At 32.1% G+C, this 18,979-nt stretch overlaps 1 protein-coding gene across 14 annotated transcripts in view; it reads left to right on the forward strand.

Annotated features, from left to right (window-relative positions):
• Window positions 1-18,979, forward strand: part of LOC136036050 (fat-like cadherin-related tumor suppressor homolog) — a 401,362-nt gene that overhangs the window by 376,191 nt on the left and 6,192 nt on the right. For 8 of the 14 annotated variants that reach the window (XM_065717993.1, XM_065717995.1, XM_065717999.1 and 5 more), the window contains 5 exons: window positions 114-490; window positions 1,947-2,452; window positions 7,034-7,319; window positions 10,653-10,787; window positions 14,004-14,108. In XM_065717993.1, coding sequence (XP_065574065.1) covers window positions 114-490; window positions 1,947-2,452; window positions 7,034-7,319; window positions 10,653-10,787; window positions 14,004-14,108 — 1,409 coding nt within the window. Of the gene's footprint in view, window positions 1-113; window positions 491-1,946; window positions 2,453-7,033; window positions 7,320-10,652; window positions 10,788-14,003; window positions 14,109-18,979 lie in introns of those variants that run through there. The other 6 variants (XM_065717994.1, XM_065718006.1, XM_065718004.1 and 3 more) reach the window with 4 other exon arrangements.

Here is an 18,979-nt window from a genome sequence, read left to right on the forward strand (position 1 = left end):
CAAAGGAATTTGCTTTGATCGTTAAGAAAAGTATTAGCTCCAGTTGTTAGAATCTTATATTCCTATGCTCCAACCCTTAGTGCTCAAATTCTATTCCAATTCATTTATTCTAGGTGTCTGGATGATATTCGTGTTGACCGCACTTTGCTACCCTATCACATCAGCGGAAACTATATCGTTGCTGCAAGTGTCCCAATCGGTGTACCTGCTCCTGCCATAGTTGCCACACTCCGACGCTTCAAGAATGTCGAATTTATTTGTCGCCATTCATTAATTTGGCCTGGTCTATGTGGCTCTCAACCACGCTTGAATGGAGGCAGTTGCATCGAAGTCAGTGGCGTAACCTACCAGTGCAAGTGCCATGAACGATTTTTTGGCGCTAAATGTGAAATTGATAGTGATCCATGCGCATCTTCTCCCTGCTTATATGGCGGTTTTTGCTTCAATTTACAAAATGATTATAGATGTCAGTGTCCCGAAAACTTGACAGGTAAGCTAAAGGCTAGTCTTCATTATGTATTTTCGGCTACATATAGAAATAATAATTTGATATGGAAGAGAGACCCGAATCGCTCTTCATGTTCTATGGATTGGCAGAAGAAAAAGTTAAACTCGTTGCTTTTTCAGCATCATTATTGAAAATAGAAAAGAGACCAGTGTTGCCAACACGTTCAACTGTACCGTTTTCGCTAAAATTTAGGGGCGTTTGTACAATGCGGTAAAAAGCTGAGACAAATTATAAAACGAATAATATGCAGCTGTGAATCTGACCATTACTCAATAACAGGTCAAGTTGAAACTAAACTAATAAATGACAATCTAACATAAAGGAAACTGGAATAGATAGGAATATTTGGTGCATTAAAACGGAGTAAATGACCTAAATATTTTCATAGGAATCAATTCGGAAATCCCCTCGGGACGCGCGCTGGAATTTTTCTCGAGTGAGGGTATAGCAAAAAAAAAATAGTAAAGTAAAACACAGTGAAGTTGCTATTTATACATTTTCGGCAATAACATTTATTTTCCCTACAAATGTCTAAATGTATTTTTTACTGTTTGCTTTTTAGACTACAAATTTATTTTCCACTCCGAATCCGGAATGTAATTTCTTAACTTTTATATGAGTCAAACTTAATTTTGGAGTTAAGGAATATTATTTTCAGTTCTTATTTTCAAGTTTTAATTGAGTAGCCTAATTTTAGTAAACTTCTTGAATTCACTACGGGTTTTTTTTTTGTTTTTTGCACCAAAATCATTTATTTTCACTACAAATGTCTACATGAATTTTTTGCTGTTTAATTTTCACAAATTTTCTTTCCTCTCCAATTGCAAAAGGTATATTTATGAAGCGAATCTTATTCTAGAGTTAATATATACTTAATATATAAATCTTAATTAGAGTTAAAATAATAAAAAAAAATTCCAAATTTTTACGTGCAGTTTTTGATTGAATAATCTTTTTTAATATAACGTTGCGAATTCGCTGCATTTTTTTTGTAAAGGTGATTCTATTTGCTACAAATGTCTTCACTTATTTTTTGCTATTTTCTTTTCATTGTTTGAACTTCAAATTTATTTTCTACTATAGATGCTGAAGTTAATCTCTGAACTCCTATAAAAATCGCTGAACTCTAATAAAATTCATTACATGTTTTAGAGCATAGAAAAAAAATATTTTAATTCTAATTTTTTCATTGTTTTTTAAATTTAATTTTAGAATTCATTTTGAATTCGATACTGATATTTTTTTTTCGCTGATTTGCATTTGTAGTGTTTTCCACCACAAATGCAGAAAATAATCTACAAACTCTAGTTAAAAAATATTTCATATTTTAGAGTTAAGGCTATATATTTTTGCTGTCTTAAATTCAAAATAACATTGATTCTACTGAAGTCACTCTTTAAATTTTCTACAAAATTTAAAACGGAATCACTCTATTTAGGAAAACGCTGTGAATACGGGAGATTTTGCCGTCCTAATCCATGCAAAAACGGTGGCATCTGTGAAGAAGGCATATCCGGTCCGATATGCAAGTGCAGAGGCTTCACCGGTGAACTGTGTAACACAGACATCAACGAATGTGAGCCAAACCCATGTCACTCCGGCGGTGTTTGTCTCAACATGTTTGGCACATTCCGCTGTTCCTGCCCTCCAAATGCCACTGGGCAATATTGTTCTGAATCTATTGGCATTGTCGGTGGCATTTTTGGTGCTATAAATGAAATACCACAGGAAGTAACAGTTGGTATTTTGGCCACTCTTGTTAGTCTTGTATTGATATTAATGATGGTATGTGCTTGCTACTGTCGAAATCGTCGCAAAAGACGACGCCACCGTCGATATTTTGATAGTAATGGAAGGGAAATGATGCCACTGAACTCAACAAGAGATTGTGACTATTCCAAAAAGCTTACTAAGAATAGTAACTTAGAAGCTGTGGCGTCACAGGTAAGATTCATTTGAATTTTTTTTTTATTTAGCAGGAAAAAGTTGGACCAAATGTATGTAGGATAAAACGGAACGATTTAAAAAAAAAGAGACTACTGTATATAGTACAAAGAATACAAATTAGAATTTTTTCATTTTGAATATCTACGTGTAGTATTTATCTGTTACCATTTTTAATTAATAAATCTAAAAATTCATTCAAAATTTAAATTTATTCATTGCATTGGATTGGGCTCAATATTGTATTGATTTCTTTCACTAATTATTATTTTACTTATATGGCTACTTAATTTTACAAATAACTATTTAATTAATCATTCTTTTGAGATTTTCTAAGTATTTGACAAGACAAGATCCCTATCAGGAGCGTATGCAGGATTTTTCTTCGGACGGGAAGGGATTGCAATTTAAAAAGGATCAGCTTTTGCGAAATATAAGAAATAATGAAAACGGCGAGTCTCCATATTTCGGGAGGGGGGGGTACTAGCTCGAAGATCCACTTCCCCGCTTGGCTGGTCCAAGGAAAGCTGTATGCAGTGCTATTCAGTGTATTCATGACTGGAGTTTTAATTCATACGTTTTTTCTTCAGTTTTTGGTGGGCTCTAAAAGTAGCTGGTTGCCTCTCATAGCAACTGTGAAACAAACCCACGTGCCACGTGCCAAATATTTTTACTTGAAAAAGGGAAAATATAACTCGAAGAAGTGGTTTCAAAAATCTTGAGTCGAACGTTCTTCTTGTTTTTCTATATGTTTCTTCTCTCTCTCTCTCCCTCGGCGACACTTCTGTTACTGCCGTATATTTTTTTTTCTTTCACTTTGCTGAACCTATACTAATGCTGAACGCCCTAAATCATCAGTCGTCTATTCTTAAACAAATGGGATATTTTTGATTATTCATATATTAGGGAAGTACCTAGTGATTTTAGAAAAATAAGTCCTGGTATAATAAAAAGGATAAGAACGAATGTGGTAATGACAGAGGCAATTGCTTGATTTCTGTAGGAAGCAAATTGCTTAGCATGATGATGCTTATTATATTAAACAATGCAGTAACTAAAATTGTGCGAATTTACTAAGGGAAGAGGTTGCGTCGGCCAAACTGTCACACTTGGTTAATCATCAGGTCTAAGACAGGGGCGGATCCAGGATTTTCTTTAAGGAGTGGTGCATAATAGGTTGCTTCGATAAACTTGCGAACAAAGAAATACCCTTAATTTAAAGGGAATGTCGACAATTATGTGTCGTAGGTAGGAATTAGAATTGGTCGTAAATTTAATCTTAAAACTGGTAAGGGTTAAAATTCTAATAAATCTGTTGAAATTAAAATGGTATAAAAATATTGATACAAAAATAGAAAGTTATAAAAACCACCCCGCCATAAAAAAAAGTTGTTCACTGACTATACAAAAAAATATGACGCTTAATATTTTCTGCATAATTTTTCGCCTTTGCACTTCTGACCACTATAGCGAGTGAGTTAAGCTTTATATTGTGAAAAAAAATAATTGGGGTTGAACCATCTTTCGGGGTTATGCACTCTTTGTGACAATTTTTATAAGTCAAACCATTTAGCATGTCACCTAACTCTGCGGCATAGCTTGGTAAATATAATAGTATCGAAGAGTAGGAAATGAGGATAAAATACAACTTGTATATTCGTAAAAGATATAATAAACATTCAATACTAGTTCTTTTAGGAGTGTAACAAGAAAAACAGAACGAAGAGATGGAAATGCACAGAAGACATTTAAAACGAGGGTTTTAAGTATAGGCAATAAGGCATTAACTAAACATTGTTTCTTTCTAAAAATAATGTTTTAATAAACAGTGTCAACTTTGACGAAATCTCAAAAATTTACTAATCAAAATTTAGTTTTCATACCAACGTAGCGTATCTTTCCACTTATTAAAGTTCGATCTATTTCTCTATTTCCACTCCCGTCATATCTATTTATTACACGGTCGATGTCGACCTAAATATTTCGGTGAATGTTTATAAAGGCTAGTCCTGTCAGTTTAGAGCTCTTCGTTAGTATTTTCTTTTCTATTCATCCTAAAATATTCGAATAAGACCAGAATCGTCACAAAAATATGAACTCTAATAAAGATGGATGTAGGTATGTGCTTCAAACTAAGTATACGAGTCGAAATGCTCCTTAAAAACAAAAGTAATTATATGTTTGTTATCTTTGTGTTTGATAGGTATAGATCGGTGATTTAAATTCTCAGGGTTTCCATCTATTGATATTTCTAATTATTTTTTTTTTTAATCTTAAGACTTTCTGATATTCAATTCAAACGTTAAATCTCGATATGTCTGTTGAACAACTTGAAATTTGACTCATATTTAGCATTTAGTTAGAGAATCGTCCTGTAAAAATTTTGATTTATTAACCACTAATCGTTGAAATATAATTGGATGGCATGTATCAAAATAAGCATAAAAATCCTTAGCGATATATATAGCAGTTTAGACAATTTTATGGACAAACATATTTGACCCCTATACAAAAACATAACTATATTTTTTGACTGGTTGGTATTGAGAAGGTGAGAAATTCTGAAGTAATATTGTAGTTGCATTCCGTTTCCGTGGTTAGCTCAAGTTGTGTGAATTTCTGTTTTTTATCAAAATTTTACTAGTAAACTTTCGAAAAAAAAAATCGATGCCATTCTACTGATTCAAACTGAGAATTCCGAGACCCATCTGTGCCAGCTAAAAAAAAAACATAATTATTTGCCTTCCTTTATAAACAAATTTTCGAAAATCTATTCTTCTTAAATGATTACTGCAACCTTGAAGGAGTATTTTGCCTCATATACTTGGTTTTAAGTATATACTTACACGAACCTTTGTGAAAGTTTAAAGGGTATGGCCTTTATTTTAATGTTTTAGGATGAATAGAAGTGATTTGTCATATAATGCAGAGTTTTATTTTAATTGAAATAGGCAGTAAAGTGGACACCATTTGCTCGTCAAAATCCAAAATTTAAACTAATAATTTCTGCACTTCTCATACATTTACTTTCTATTATACAAATCTTTCAAAAAACAAACCCCGCTTCGCAAAAAAAAAAACAAACCCAAAAACCAAAACAGACAGCCGAAAAAGTAATTATATCAATTTCCTCACCTCAGTTACATAGCAAGACTTGAAAACAAAATTTTGACAGAAAAAAGAAGTAAATATTTTGCTTTCCAGCCGCGTTGTGACAGCACAATCCTGAAATATCGTTTTGGCAGCCTAAAGAAGTAGGATTCTAAATTTCCCCTTCTTGTTATTACGAAATGAAGATTTTCGCCTTCAAGTTCGCTATTTTGGTAATGGGGACAGATTCTCTTGATAAACCTAAATTTAATTAAATACTTTTTGGTGGTATGCGTCATTAGTATAATCTAGCAGAGACTGCATTAAATAACTAAAACCTTGTTTCAAACTTGTTTGCAAAAAGAAACATTCTTTAAAAACTCAACTATTAAAAATCGATTACAAAAAAATAACTTTCGTCCCAACCCAAACCAGAGAAAGTGGTTCCAATCACAAATCCACCACTGCGTCAAGGGGGGGGGGGGGTCCTGTTCCCCCTGGATCCGCCACTGGGTCTAGTTCTCAGTTCTATATATTAAAACGGGGATTATTTTAGATTAAAAAGTGGTTTAAACCCATTTTCTAGGGGTATAAAGATGATGAGGAACAATAAAATTCAGCTGCGTTTTCTTAGTCTGCTTATTCTAAGGTAAGTGATCCGGAAACCTTTCCCGGACACTTTTGTTAAATGTTCTCCAGAAGAATTGTCTAAGGATAGTCTTAGCTCTTGACTAACTGAATGTCCAAGAGTAAGCTGTACGAAAAATATGTCTAGAACCTTCTTTCTAGGGTAATAATGAAAGAAAGATAAAGATGGCGAGTGCACATTCTACAGCGGAAGAATGACAGATGGACAAAGATGAAGTTTTTAACCATTTATCTGGGGTCAAATGAAAAGCGGGGTGGGCTTCCCATCCCAAATGGGGTCATAAGAAAGGATCTGAAGGACATTTAAAGGAAAAGGAACTCTGTGGGAGAGGATGTAGAGTGAATCTGAACAGATTTGGCTGGAGGAGGAGGGTTCGCAGACGTGCAATTAAGCAGCACGATAGTACTAATAGTATCAGACAATACTTTTTATTCAAATAATATTTTGAAGTCAGATAATTCTATTCTTTATAAATTAATCTATTTGGTTGTAGCCTTTTAATCATTCAAATATATCTTAGACAATTTCACTGTGAAATTTCATTTTATGAACATTTTCTGCAAAAATAATCCCTAAATACAATACTGTACATCATAGCTTATGCCCTGAAAAGATTTCTTTGTGCCTCTAACGTATTTTTGTGTGCTAAATTCAAGAACTTAATCAGGATTTTTCTGTAGCACAAAGCTTATTTATTATAATGTTCGTATGCAATTTAAAGAAATGTAGCTTTTTTGAACAAAACAAGAATTGGTGAAAGTAAGTGGCCGGCTTTGTAATCGCACATTCAAATGGTTCATTTTGAGAAGAAGTACCTTTTCCTCTCCTTACTCATATTCCAGGTTCCACCAATGTTGCCACCCCGTCCTTCATCATATTCTCCTAGCGGAAATGAGCAGAACTATGTCGCGTTAAACAATCTAGACACTATTAGAAGCTACGGTTCAGCTGGGGATGAACTGGAAACTCTGCCTATGCTCAACTCATATGCTCAGTCTGAGTTTTCGAATTTAAATGGTGGACAAGTCCATGAAGCATTTGGTTTGGATGAAGGGGAGCTGCGGAAACAGCCTTGGCCAGAAATGGAACATAATCTAGCGGGAAAATATTACGAAAAAATTCATAATGGTAAATTGAAATTTTGACTTTTTTGTTTTTTTTTTGTTTTTTTTTAATTTGGACTCTTAATTGATAGTTCAGGTAAACTGTAATTTTGTTTTATTAGTGGATTTATTTAAAGTAAACGACACAAAAAGGTAATGCTGCTTAAGGTTTTACAGAAATTGTCGCAATTACGAATTGTCGCAATTAAGAAATAGCCACAATTAAGAAATTTTCGCAATTACGAATTGTTGGTTGCAATAACGAATTGTCGTAAGTACGTTATGATGTCTCAAATAACAATGTACAATGTAAAAAAGGTAAGGTAAAGGATATGGCACTAGACCCTTCAAGTTCAAACCGGCGTTGCTGATCTCCGTTTTGAGGCCCTTCAGCCCGGAAGTGCAATTGGGGGTTAGCCATCCTGTGCTTTTCCTCACCCTTTCTGATATACAGGGTTTACATATAACAGTGCAGGATATACTATCCAGAATGCATAATATATGACATGCAGAAAGTACAATGTATAGCAATTTTCAGAATAACAAGTGTATAGTAATATACAGCAAAATTTTGTTTGTATGCGTGTAATACTACGATTAGAAAAAAAGGTAAAGGATACGTCATTAGACTTTACAGTCCGTACCGGCGGCACTGATCTCCGTTTCTTGGTCCTTCAGCCAGGAAGTGCAATGGGGGGTTGGGGGCCAGCCGTCCTGTGCTTTCGCACACCCTTCCTGTTTACCTTCCCCAGGTTTCTCTAGGTACCCATTTAGAGCTGGGTCGACTCTGGCTAAGCTTACAGAGTCACGCCACTGACCCCCGTCCCAAACTGAAGAATTGGGTACACTGGGATTCGAACCCGCGTCCTCTCAGACAAGAGATCCCGAATTGGTTTAGGAAGGGATCCTAAACCAAAGAAAAAAAAATACTACGATTACAGGTATAAAAAACTGTTGACCAATAATAATTTTCCTTTTTTCGCTGACCTAAAAAAAAAATGGAAATTTAACGCCTTTTTAGCTATCGGAACCGTCACGTTAATTACGTTATCAACGTTGGACAAGGCACTGTAATTTAATTAAGAGATATGTCTTATAACACTAATACACTTAAATGACGATTATTCCTGTATCTTTGCACAGTTTATGGTTTACAAAACGTCTTTTATATTATATTTTTAAGCGCATGTTGAGTTTTTCTCTATGTTTTTCGTTATATGTATTTTTCTTGCTGTTTTGGCGGTGTATATCTTTTGATCTATCGCATTAGCTATGATAACCAAAACATTGGAGGTCTTATCCAACATTGTGCCAGTTACTAGCGTTCGAATAACACTCTTCCCTCAGATTTTTTAATCTCCATATAATAGTAACCAGAATATTGGCTGCTTTTTCCAACGTTGTGCTAGTTACTAGCGTTCGGATAACACCTTTTCTTAAAATGTCTATGTCTTCATTGAGTATTTCCACATATTGGTAACCAAACCATTGGCTCGTGATAATTAAGAGACATGTCTTATTCAACATTGCGTAAGACAGTGAACGTCGTGGGAAAAATTACTTATACATTAAAAAAAAAGTTCAAATAAACAAATTCAAATATAGGCTGAATAACTGAAATAAACAAGGCTGAAATAACTGTGACATTAATTTTAATATTATTTTTAACATAAGCAAGACCATTAATTTTTAATGGCGCTAGGGTTAGTTGTGGCAGATTCGGTGAGGGGGGGGGGAATCTGTAAATCAACACTTAAATTTTAAGGGTGTATTATGAGTGCTTAGTGGGAATCCAAGTAATAACTTGATGTATTTATAATGTATAACCTGATTCAAGAAGAAGTTGAATATTTAAGAAGTTTAAGAGGTAAGAAGAAGTCGGATATTGTAGTTATTAAAACTATCTGAATTGTCTGTATCATTTATTTTAGTTAGACAAGTATATAGGAATCAAATGGAAAAATCGTTAAATGAAATAATAATTTCATATTAGATTTTTTTCATAGTTAAATGGGAAAAAATCATTTCTAATTTTTTTTTTTCTGTAAAATGTAACCCAACGACTTTTTAATTATCACGATAGACACAAGGGTCAGATTTTAAACATTGTTAGGTACGTTGTCAAACACTTAAAAGTCATTGGCGTTTGGAATATACTCAACTTTCTAATATTTACTTGTAGCAGAAAGTTGTCAATTCAGTTTCACAGTTTCTCGTCAAGTTATAAAATCGCAAATATCTCCCTGTTTAGGTTATTCAACTTGATAAACTAGTAAATTTATTAAGTCCCATGAGAACATTAGTTAAGAGTATGAGAGAATAGAAATAGGACGTGGACGGAACGAAGGGATTTAAAGGATTAGTGTAAGTCATTGTTAGGGAAGTTTAGCAAAGGACTAAATATTCCCTAGTTGGAGTTGTTAGTCCTAAATGAGGAATAGCTTCGGAACTTAATTATAGCATGAATATTAAAATATTGTTGTTATATTTAATTATTATATTATTAACTATAATTTATATTGTTAGGATATTGAAATTATAGTGTCCGAATATTAAAATAATACAAGTATTTTCTAATGATAGATTTCAAATGGAAGATGGGTTTTCATCCGTAATCGGAACAAATTTTGTCAAATAAAATAGGTTTTTAGCTGCGATCTACAACTGTACATGTTAATCAGCTGCTCTTTGTATATTGGTAATATATATGAAATGTGTATAAAACATGCCTAATGTTAACTAAACTCCAACTGTGAAATTATATTGAGTTAGCCGAGACTAGAAGCCTGTGGAATTTTTTGCCCCCCCCCCCCTAAAATCATGGGCTCTATATACCCATTATCATTAAACATATTGTAAGTTTTATCATATACAATGTACACAAAAAAAATATAACGTGCAGAATTTAAAACGAAAAGAATGTAGATGTAGTATGATTATTTTGTTATCATTACTTTGTTACCAAAATAAGTAAAATTACCGTGCTGGTAAAGAGATATGAACTGAGAAGCTAAGAGGTTAAGAACTCAATATAGTATTCGAATTCCTGGCTTTCTGGTCTATCTAAGTATACAAAATGATTTCCTTTCAAAGTTTTACGTGGTTTCTTTTCCGTAATCTGTGAATTATTTATTTATTTACTTAATATAAAATACTAACAAACATTCAACAGAACCAAATCCCTTTCAAGTATCGCGGCATGGTAAGGAGGAGCGATAATCAATCATGCACAAAATAAAAAAATAATTATTTATCAAAATATAATTCAGTATTAGGTAAAAAAAATTGATACTGATTAAGTTTAGTATTTGATAAGGTTTAAAGATGATATTAGAAAATATTTACTTTCTCTTATTAGATTTCAAAATGAAACCATCAGAGACATCTTGCGGTAACAAGATCAGCAATTTGAAGCCGAACAATAAAGAGATGACAGTTGCGTATGTCAGCAGTACTGGAAGGGCTCAACTATCATCAACTGAAGATTGTGCCCGTAAGTTAGTCCGTTCGTTTATTTCATAAAATTATAATATAAATGAAATTCGAGGGAGGCTTAAAATTTTTTATCCACTTTCACCCATACAAAATTTACATAACACTGGAAAAAAGGATTTCTGTCAAAGAAACATTAACAAAATATTTATTCTATATAGTATGTATGTAGTAATGCAGAGATTTGGCTAGCCCTAATTTGAGCTAATCTGATTTTATCCTTTTTTTTAGACAATCAAAAAATTCTATGAAAATCCTGATTGGCTTAAATTAGCGCTAGCGAAACCCTTCTAACTGGGTCTTTAAATCAACGTCTTTGAAGCTACACAATTCCATATATGCCATTTTTTTGACATTTTTTTGACCAGATAATTTTGACATTTTTCTTCAGTTAATTTTCTGTTAATTTGGTCTTTTCATCGTGACGATTAATTTTGTTTACAGCCTTCGGCCAAAATTGACAGATGCGAGTTTTTTAGCCCCCTAGAATGAAAACATAAAGAGGAAAACTTAAAATAAAAAGAAGAAGCTTACAAAATAAAAACTTAAAAGAGGAAAGTTAAAACTTAAAAAATAAAAGAAGAAAAGACGAAAATTTTCACACTTGTAGTAATACAAATTGTTTTTGTTTTTTGTTGTTTTTTTTTGTATTGGAACGAAAACAATAACGAATAATTAATGATCATTGACAAAATTTAAGTTCTGGGACTTGCCCTAGACTTCAAAGACTTCTAGTCTTTAAGATTTCTCGGAATTTCCATTTTTCAGTTCTTTTCCTTCTTTTTCTTGTTTGCGAGTTTTAATTGTAATGCATGATTTATTTTTTAAGCGAGCTTGATTTATTCTAAAAACGGAACTACAATTAACATTTAATTTAGCTTTCATTCTTATATTAAATAGATTTCCATTAACAGATCAATATACAATTAAGGATAAACAAACAATTTGAACTATTTTTGCTTAAAACATTTTCCACGTATGATCACTTTGATAAAACGAACTATATGCATATCTTCTCATTCATATTAACTTCAATATATCCATTCAATCATTTCGCTCAAAAATATTAATAAGAAATAAAAATATCAATAAGCAATAAAATAAATTAAAAAATATGAAAAAAATTAAGAAAATGAAAAGCTATTAAAAACTATTTATTAATAATTAATTAATAATTAGTCGGCCAGGACTCAAGCTTAACTTCCTTCGGATAATGATGTTACGACTGTTTTAATTTTGGCTTTAGTTTTAATTGTCAAGTATTTTAAGTCTATTTTTAATGTTATTTAGTTTTTGTTAGTTATCGATTAGTTATATTTACTTATAAATTTCACTGTCTTAGATTTTCACTGTCTTAGATTAATTCCTCATTGTTAGATCTTTTGCTGTTTGTATTATGGAAAGGCAGTGCGGCCTTCAGTGTGTTTTTTATTTGCATAAACGTGTTAATGTGGAATTTCTTTCTTGGTTTTACTCTTTTGAGAGAGTCAAAGTTTGACTCTTTCTCTCAACTCTACTTTTTAAAAGAATAAAAAACTTTAGCGTAAAGAGCGTGGCGTTGATGAGGAAGCAGCCCCTTTCATATACGAAGTAATTTCTGTTCGTTTTAAGTTTTAATGTCGCTCCTTACTTTCAGTTTAAAAAAACTTTTTTTTTTTATTAAATCTCATTAGAAAGGCTAACACACGCCAATATGTAATTTGTTACCCTAGTCCATGTTTTGGTGCTAAAGCTTACTCTGTGAAAACACTTGTTGCCTACACGAGTCCAACCCATATTGGAACCCGCTGAGCCCGAAAACGAGGTTGTTTATACCATAACTCTCGTTTTTTGCTACCATTTCGAAAAAGGTTGAACTTGTCATCTTTCTACACATATCAAAATAACCTGACCTTGAGCTCCTGTGTAGTTTTTGTCTGTCTTTCTTCTGTATAATTTGTTCTATATAATTTCACTTTTCTTGCTCTTTTCTCTTTTTTTGAACCGTTGAATTATTTTTTTGTATATCTGACTTTTCGGTGTCCTTTCGTTGCGCTCTCTCTCTCTCTCTCTCTCTCTCTCTCTCTCTCTCTCCTCTCTCTCTCTCTCTCTCTCTCTTCTCTCTCTCTCTCTCTCTCTCCCTCTCTCTCTCTCTCTCTCTCTCTCTCTCTCTCTCTCTCTCTCTCTCTCTCTCTCTCTCTCTCTTTCTTTCTTTCTTTCTCTCTCGCTTTCTTTTTTTCTCTCTTTTTCTCGCTTGCTCGCTTGCTTTTTCCTTCTTCCTCTTCATCTGTGTAATTTCCTAATTATTCAAATTTGTTCAAAGCATCAAATAAAACAGAAAAAAATATTATAACGACTTATGTATGGATGTTTTTTGAGCCCATATAGTCTTATCAGAAGGATATGAATGCTGGAATAAAAGATTAATTAATGAATTATTACTGTAATTAAACAATGAATAGAAATTTTTATTCTGTCAATTAAACTTATGGCGAGATATATTTTTTTTAGTTAAATTTGTTTAGTTTTAAATTTAATTTGATTTTAACTAAATTGTATTTTAATTTTGTTTTTATTAAATTCGCAGTACCTATGCTTTGTTCACTATTTGTCATTTTTATAATGTCACGCTCGTTTATTGAATGTACTTAAAGTAAAAATACCAGGGGACAGAACTTTACTCATTGACAAGAAAAACATTTGATATATTGTAAGATTCAAAGCTCTTTGTGTGTTTATTCCCAATTAATCTAATTAATTTTACACTGTCGACAATCAAATTAATTTGTAGTATGCTTTATAAAACTTTTAGTACAGACATTCATCTTCAGGAAAATTACTATAACTATTCCAAATAGTTATGGTATCATTCGTAAGATTTCAAATTAGATTGTGTGATATATTATATGCGATATTATTAAAAAATGTTATGATGGCATCTTTCCAAAATTGAACCCCTAAACGAGTATTCAAACAGTCCAGACCTACATAGAGCGTTTTTTTACTTCGAAAAATGGTAGTATGCCATTTTTAGAAAGAATTATAGTGTGGTTTTCGAGAAAAAATTACCGATAAATAAATATATATACAATCATTATTTGTTTAATATATGTTATATCGCTCATGTATCGTAGCACATACACAAGCAGACATGTTAGTCGATAGTAATAATAATTAAAAAAAAAATTCTTAGTCGCTTTTTCTTTTTTGTTCTGTAGTCATTTATTTCTTTCGCTAGCTAGAGACCCAGGACCTATAGATGTGCCCCCTCCTGTACCCCCACTACCAAGAGATTATGCCGAATTTCTATCTTCTTTGGAAAAGCACTTAGCTAATAGAAGGGGTAAGCTTTTGTGTGAACTGCAAAAGCATGCGCTGCTTAATTTGAATAATAGCATGTCTAATATCACCCTAGTTTGTCTTTACTGCCCTTTTAAATCCATACGCTCTCTTATTTTTTGTTAGTTCGTATTTTCGACAATTGTTTTTCTTTGAATGACTTTTTACATTTATTAAGTTGTTTATATATTTCGTAGTTTTTTCTTAGTGCTGACTTTAATTAACCGACCCTTTTCCTTTTTGAGTTTTCGTGTACTTTTTACACTTTTTGTTTCTCATTGCATTGTTTGGTCTGTTAATTCACAATGTCGATTTACGACAACATCGATCTTTTTTTAATAAGATCAATTTACAATGTTAATTTACGACAATATCGATCATTTTTGAATAAGATCGATTTACAATGTCGATTTACGAAAATATCGATCTTTTTTTTAATGAGACATATTATTTGCTTCTAGTAGTGGTTTTCAAAAAAAGTCATAACTTTTCAGATATGAAAACAGAATATACATACTATGGTCATTTACTGAAATGCTTGAAACGGTATTTTGGGCTTATGTATTTTCGGGAAAATTCGAATTTTGTGAAAATTTCGATGGTTTTGCCTTTAATGAGTGTTAAATCTTTCCCTCCCTTCCTCATGAATGTTTTATGTGTGCATCTAAGGTAGTAACTACACTCTTGTATTTAATTATTCAATTCAGATCGTTTTTAATAATACATGCTATAATATGTTAAATTAATTCTTACGAATCACCATTAATGTACTTTGGTATGTTATCTACTTTATCACTCTTGGTATCGCCACAATATGACGAGTCATTCTTTTCGAAGCTGCTAGTATTTGTTGCATTAACAAAGAAGACGAATCTGTTTTCTGATCTTTTTTATTTAAGGTTTCATTTGCTCAAGTGTTTGTTTTTCTCTTTCCTTTTTCATGGTATAAAGCCCCACCCCAACTCTAAATTTTCCTGAATTTATCGGTAATTCTTATTCAGATTGTCAAATTATTTTTTTTTTTTATCATCAACCCCCCTACCCCGAAAAGCTATCTTTGCATGCGCCTAGAAAATGCTTTGTTATTTTGAATATATAACATATCAATATAATATTGTTATATATTTCTTATTTTGATTCTAAATATAGCCAAATTAAATCTTAAGAAATCACTTTGAATGCCCTCTGATATTTTCATTACTATGTTACCCTCGATATCACTACTACTTGACGCGTTTTACTTGCTAAAGCTTCTTGTATTTATTGTATTGACAAACACAATTCTCAAATAATTATATAAATATAATTATATGCAAGAGATTACGGACGAAAAAATATGTTTTTATTTATTGTTTCATTTGCCTAAGTCCTCTTTTTCCCTGTCCCTCTTTTACGGTAGGGACTTAGTCATTTGGAGTTTAATAAAATTTTCAATAAAAATTATTTCTATTAAAGTTTTAATTTAACGACCTTAACGAAAGTTTTAATAAAAACTTTCAAGTTTGTTATTTTCTTATCGAAATGAATGTTTGGTTTCATGAAGATCTTTTTACATATCTGAGATTTTATGAGCTGGTTATAATAAGTAAAATATTGAAATAATGTTTGATTATTCAACAAATAATATTAAAATATTGAAATAAATAATGTAATATTAAGAAAAATTAGCAATAAAGAAATACTTTATTTAAAGAAATACTAATTATTACAGCTAATGCTACTAACGACCCATCTTAGGCCAACACAGCTACGCATACTTCTCCACCACCCCATTCTTTTCAAACCTTCTCTCTACTCATTAGATAAAGCTCCTGTTACTGGTATATAGACGATTTCAATTATGAATTACATTTTTGGTGTTACACCATTTCACAGTTACACCGTCCTTATTTTTCAAAATAATTTCTTTGCTCTAAGAAATGTTCAATGTTCATTGGCTGTAACCTATAAACCAAAATGACTCTCTCAGCTCCCTCTCCCCTTATTGTTCTTAATAGCTTGCCCTTATTGATTTTGATTATATCTTCTCATAATCTCCTTCTCCTCCTAAATGGATCATTAGACCGATTTGTGATAAAAGCCTTTAAAAAGTTAGTCCCAAGTTCTCTAAGTTTTTGTGAGAGGTCCTTCGGGTCACTCTTGAAACTGGGATAGTGTCAAGGCAACCATATATAAGGTCGTATCCAGGTGAGGGGTCCAGGGTTTAAACCCCCTCTCTAACCTTAAAAATGTTTCTTCTTGCCTTCTTGGTCTTCTGCCATAGAGGGTCACTTGTGCTCTAAGCACTTTAAACAAGGCTTTGTGTATATCATTTCTAAAATGATAAAGTAGTTTACAATTTGGAATAAAATTGATCTGTTTCAAAGTCGTAAATTATAAACACTTTTAAGTATACAGTACAAATTGACTTAGTAAATTAAATGAAGCAAAATAAGTATGGTAATAATAGTATAGTAGGAATATATTAATATGTATAGTAATAATAGTAGTCGCATATCATATAAAGCTGAGTGCCCCTTCAAAATCCTGAAAATCGTATATTTTTTATTCCTTTAAATTCTTCTATCCTTCATAAAATTTACATTTTTTAATTTTTCGCTAAATTTTAATTGAAATTGTTGACTTCCAAGTTTCGTCCTTTCATTTATCGTAGTTCATGTTAATCTCAGTTTACCGAGATCAAGTGGATAAGCTAAATGGATTAAATTTCACTAATTAACCAAACATACCAAATACCAAAACAAAAAGAAAAAACAACAACGAAGAAATAAAAAAATAAAGAAATATGTGTGTCATATTAAATAAAAAGAAACTACGAAAATAATGTTCATCCAATGGACAACGAAAAGAAAGCTGATATTTCTGGGAAGAACTGTACTAAGTCGTCATAATGTTCATAAAAATATATTTGCTACAAACAAACAAAAAATAATCTTGAAAAATTTCATCAATAAATAGATTTTGTAATTTTTATAATTGTGTAATAAATTTTGATTAAAATCTATTACTAGTTAATTTATTAATGAATCTGTATATTAATTTTCAATTAATTATTTATTGTTCCTCTATGTTTATACGGGTTTTTTTAAGTATTTTCAGTTGATTAATTATTGTTAAATATATTTTCATTGTAATAAACTTAAGTTATAAATTAATAAATAAACTAAGGAAGTTCAAACCCGGCAGTTCGCAAATTACAAGCTAAGTTGCTACGCTTGAAAATATGGTTCTGATTTTTTTTTTTTTTTAAGACTTAAGTTATCAAACAATTCGTGGTAACAAACTGTAGTAAGGAGCGACCCGGCTCAATGGTAACCAAAACTCTAAAAAATGGAATTTTGATACCAATAGCTACATCAAAAGAATTGCGTTTTAATACTGATTTTAAATATATAAGTTTCATTAAGTTTAGTCTTACCTATCCAAAGTTACGAGCCTGAGAAATTTTCCCTTATTTTAGAAAATAGGGGAAAACACCCCCTAAAAGTCATAGAATCTTAACGAAAATCACACCAGCAGATTCAGCTGCCAGAAGGCAGATCACTAATGCGTGTTTATTTGTTTGTTGTTTTTTTTCCAGGGGTGATAGTATCGACCCAGTGGTCCTAGAATGATGCGAGAGGGCTCATTCTAACGGAAATGAAAAGTTTTAGTGCCCTTTTTAAGTGACCAAAAAATTGGAGGGCACCTAGGCTCCCTCCCACGACAATTGTTTTCCCAAAGTCAACGGATCAAAATTCTGAGATAGCCATTTTATTCAGCATAGTCGAAAAACCTTATAACGATGTCTTTGGGGACGACGTACTCCCCACAGTCCCCGTGGGAGGGGCTACAAGTTACAAACGCTGACCAGTGCTTACATATAGTAATGGTTATTGGGAAGTGTACAGACGTTTTCAGGGGGATTTTTTGGTCGGGGGAGGGGTTGAAAAGAGGGGGGTGTGTTGGGGGAACTTTCCTACGAGGAATTTGTCATGGGGAAAAAAATTTCCATGAAGGGAGCTCTGGATTTTCTAGCATTATTAAAAAAAAAAAAAAAACAGTGAAAAAATATGAAAAAAAAATTATGAAAAAAAAATTTTCAAATGGAAGTAAGGACCAGCATTAAAACTTAAAACGAACAGAAATTATTACGCATATGAGGGTCTCACCTCCTCTTAATACCTCGCTCTTTACGCTAAGGTATTTTTAGTAATTTCAACTATTTATTCTACGGCTTTTGTGATTCAGGGGTCATTCTTTATGAATTGGGACAAAATTTAAGCTTTAATGTAAAGAGCAAGGTACTAACGAGGGGTGAACCCCTCATATATGTACTAAAAACATGATAAGTAAGATAATTTATAAGTTACGTATATCTTTTGCTAATAAAAACATTCGTAAAAAATTAAAAGTTCTAGTTACCTTTTTAAGTAAAAAAAAATTGGAGGGCAACTAGGCTTCCTCCCCCGGTCCTTTTTTTCTCAGAATCGTTCGATCAAAACTACGAGAAAGCCATTTAGCCAAAAAAATAAATATGCAAATTTCGTTTGACCCTTTCTCTTAACTCTACTTTTTAAAACAGTAAGAGACTTTAGCGTAAAGAGCGGGGCGTTGAGGAGGAAAAGCCCCTTTTATATACGGAGTAATTTCTATTCGTTTTAAGTTTTAATGTCGCTCCTTACTTCTCGTTGCAAAAACTTGTTTTTTTTATTTAATATAGAAATAGATGTTTCCCAAAAGTCAATTTTCAGTTCAAATTTTAATTAATAAAAACTGATGATTATCAAATTGCTTAAAACAAGTTCTTTGTTAAATCTACATTTTGTGAATTAAAAGTTAAGTTGCTACGCTTGAACAATTGGATGATTCTAGATCGCTGTTGTAAGATTAGGT

This window comes from Artemia franciscana, chromosome 15 (genome assembly GCF_032884065.1).
Source record: "Artemia franciscana chromosome 15, ASM3288406v1, whole genome shotgun sequence".
Taxonomy (NCBI): Eukaryota; Metazoa; Arthropoda; class Branchiopoda; order Anostraca; family Artemiidae; genus Artemia; species Artemia franciscana.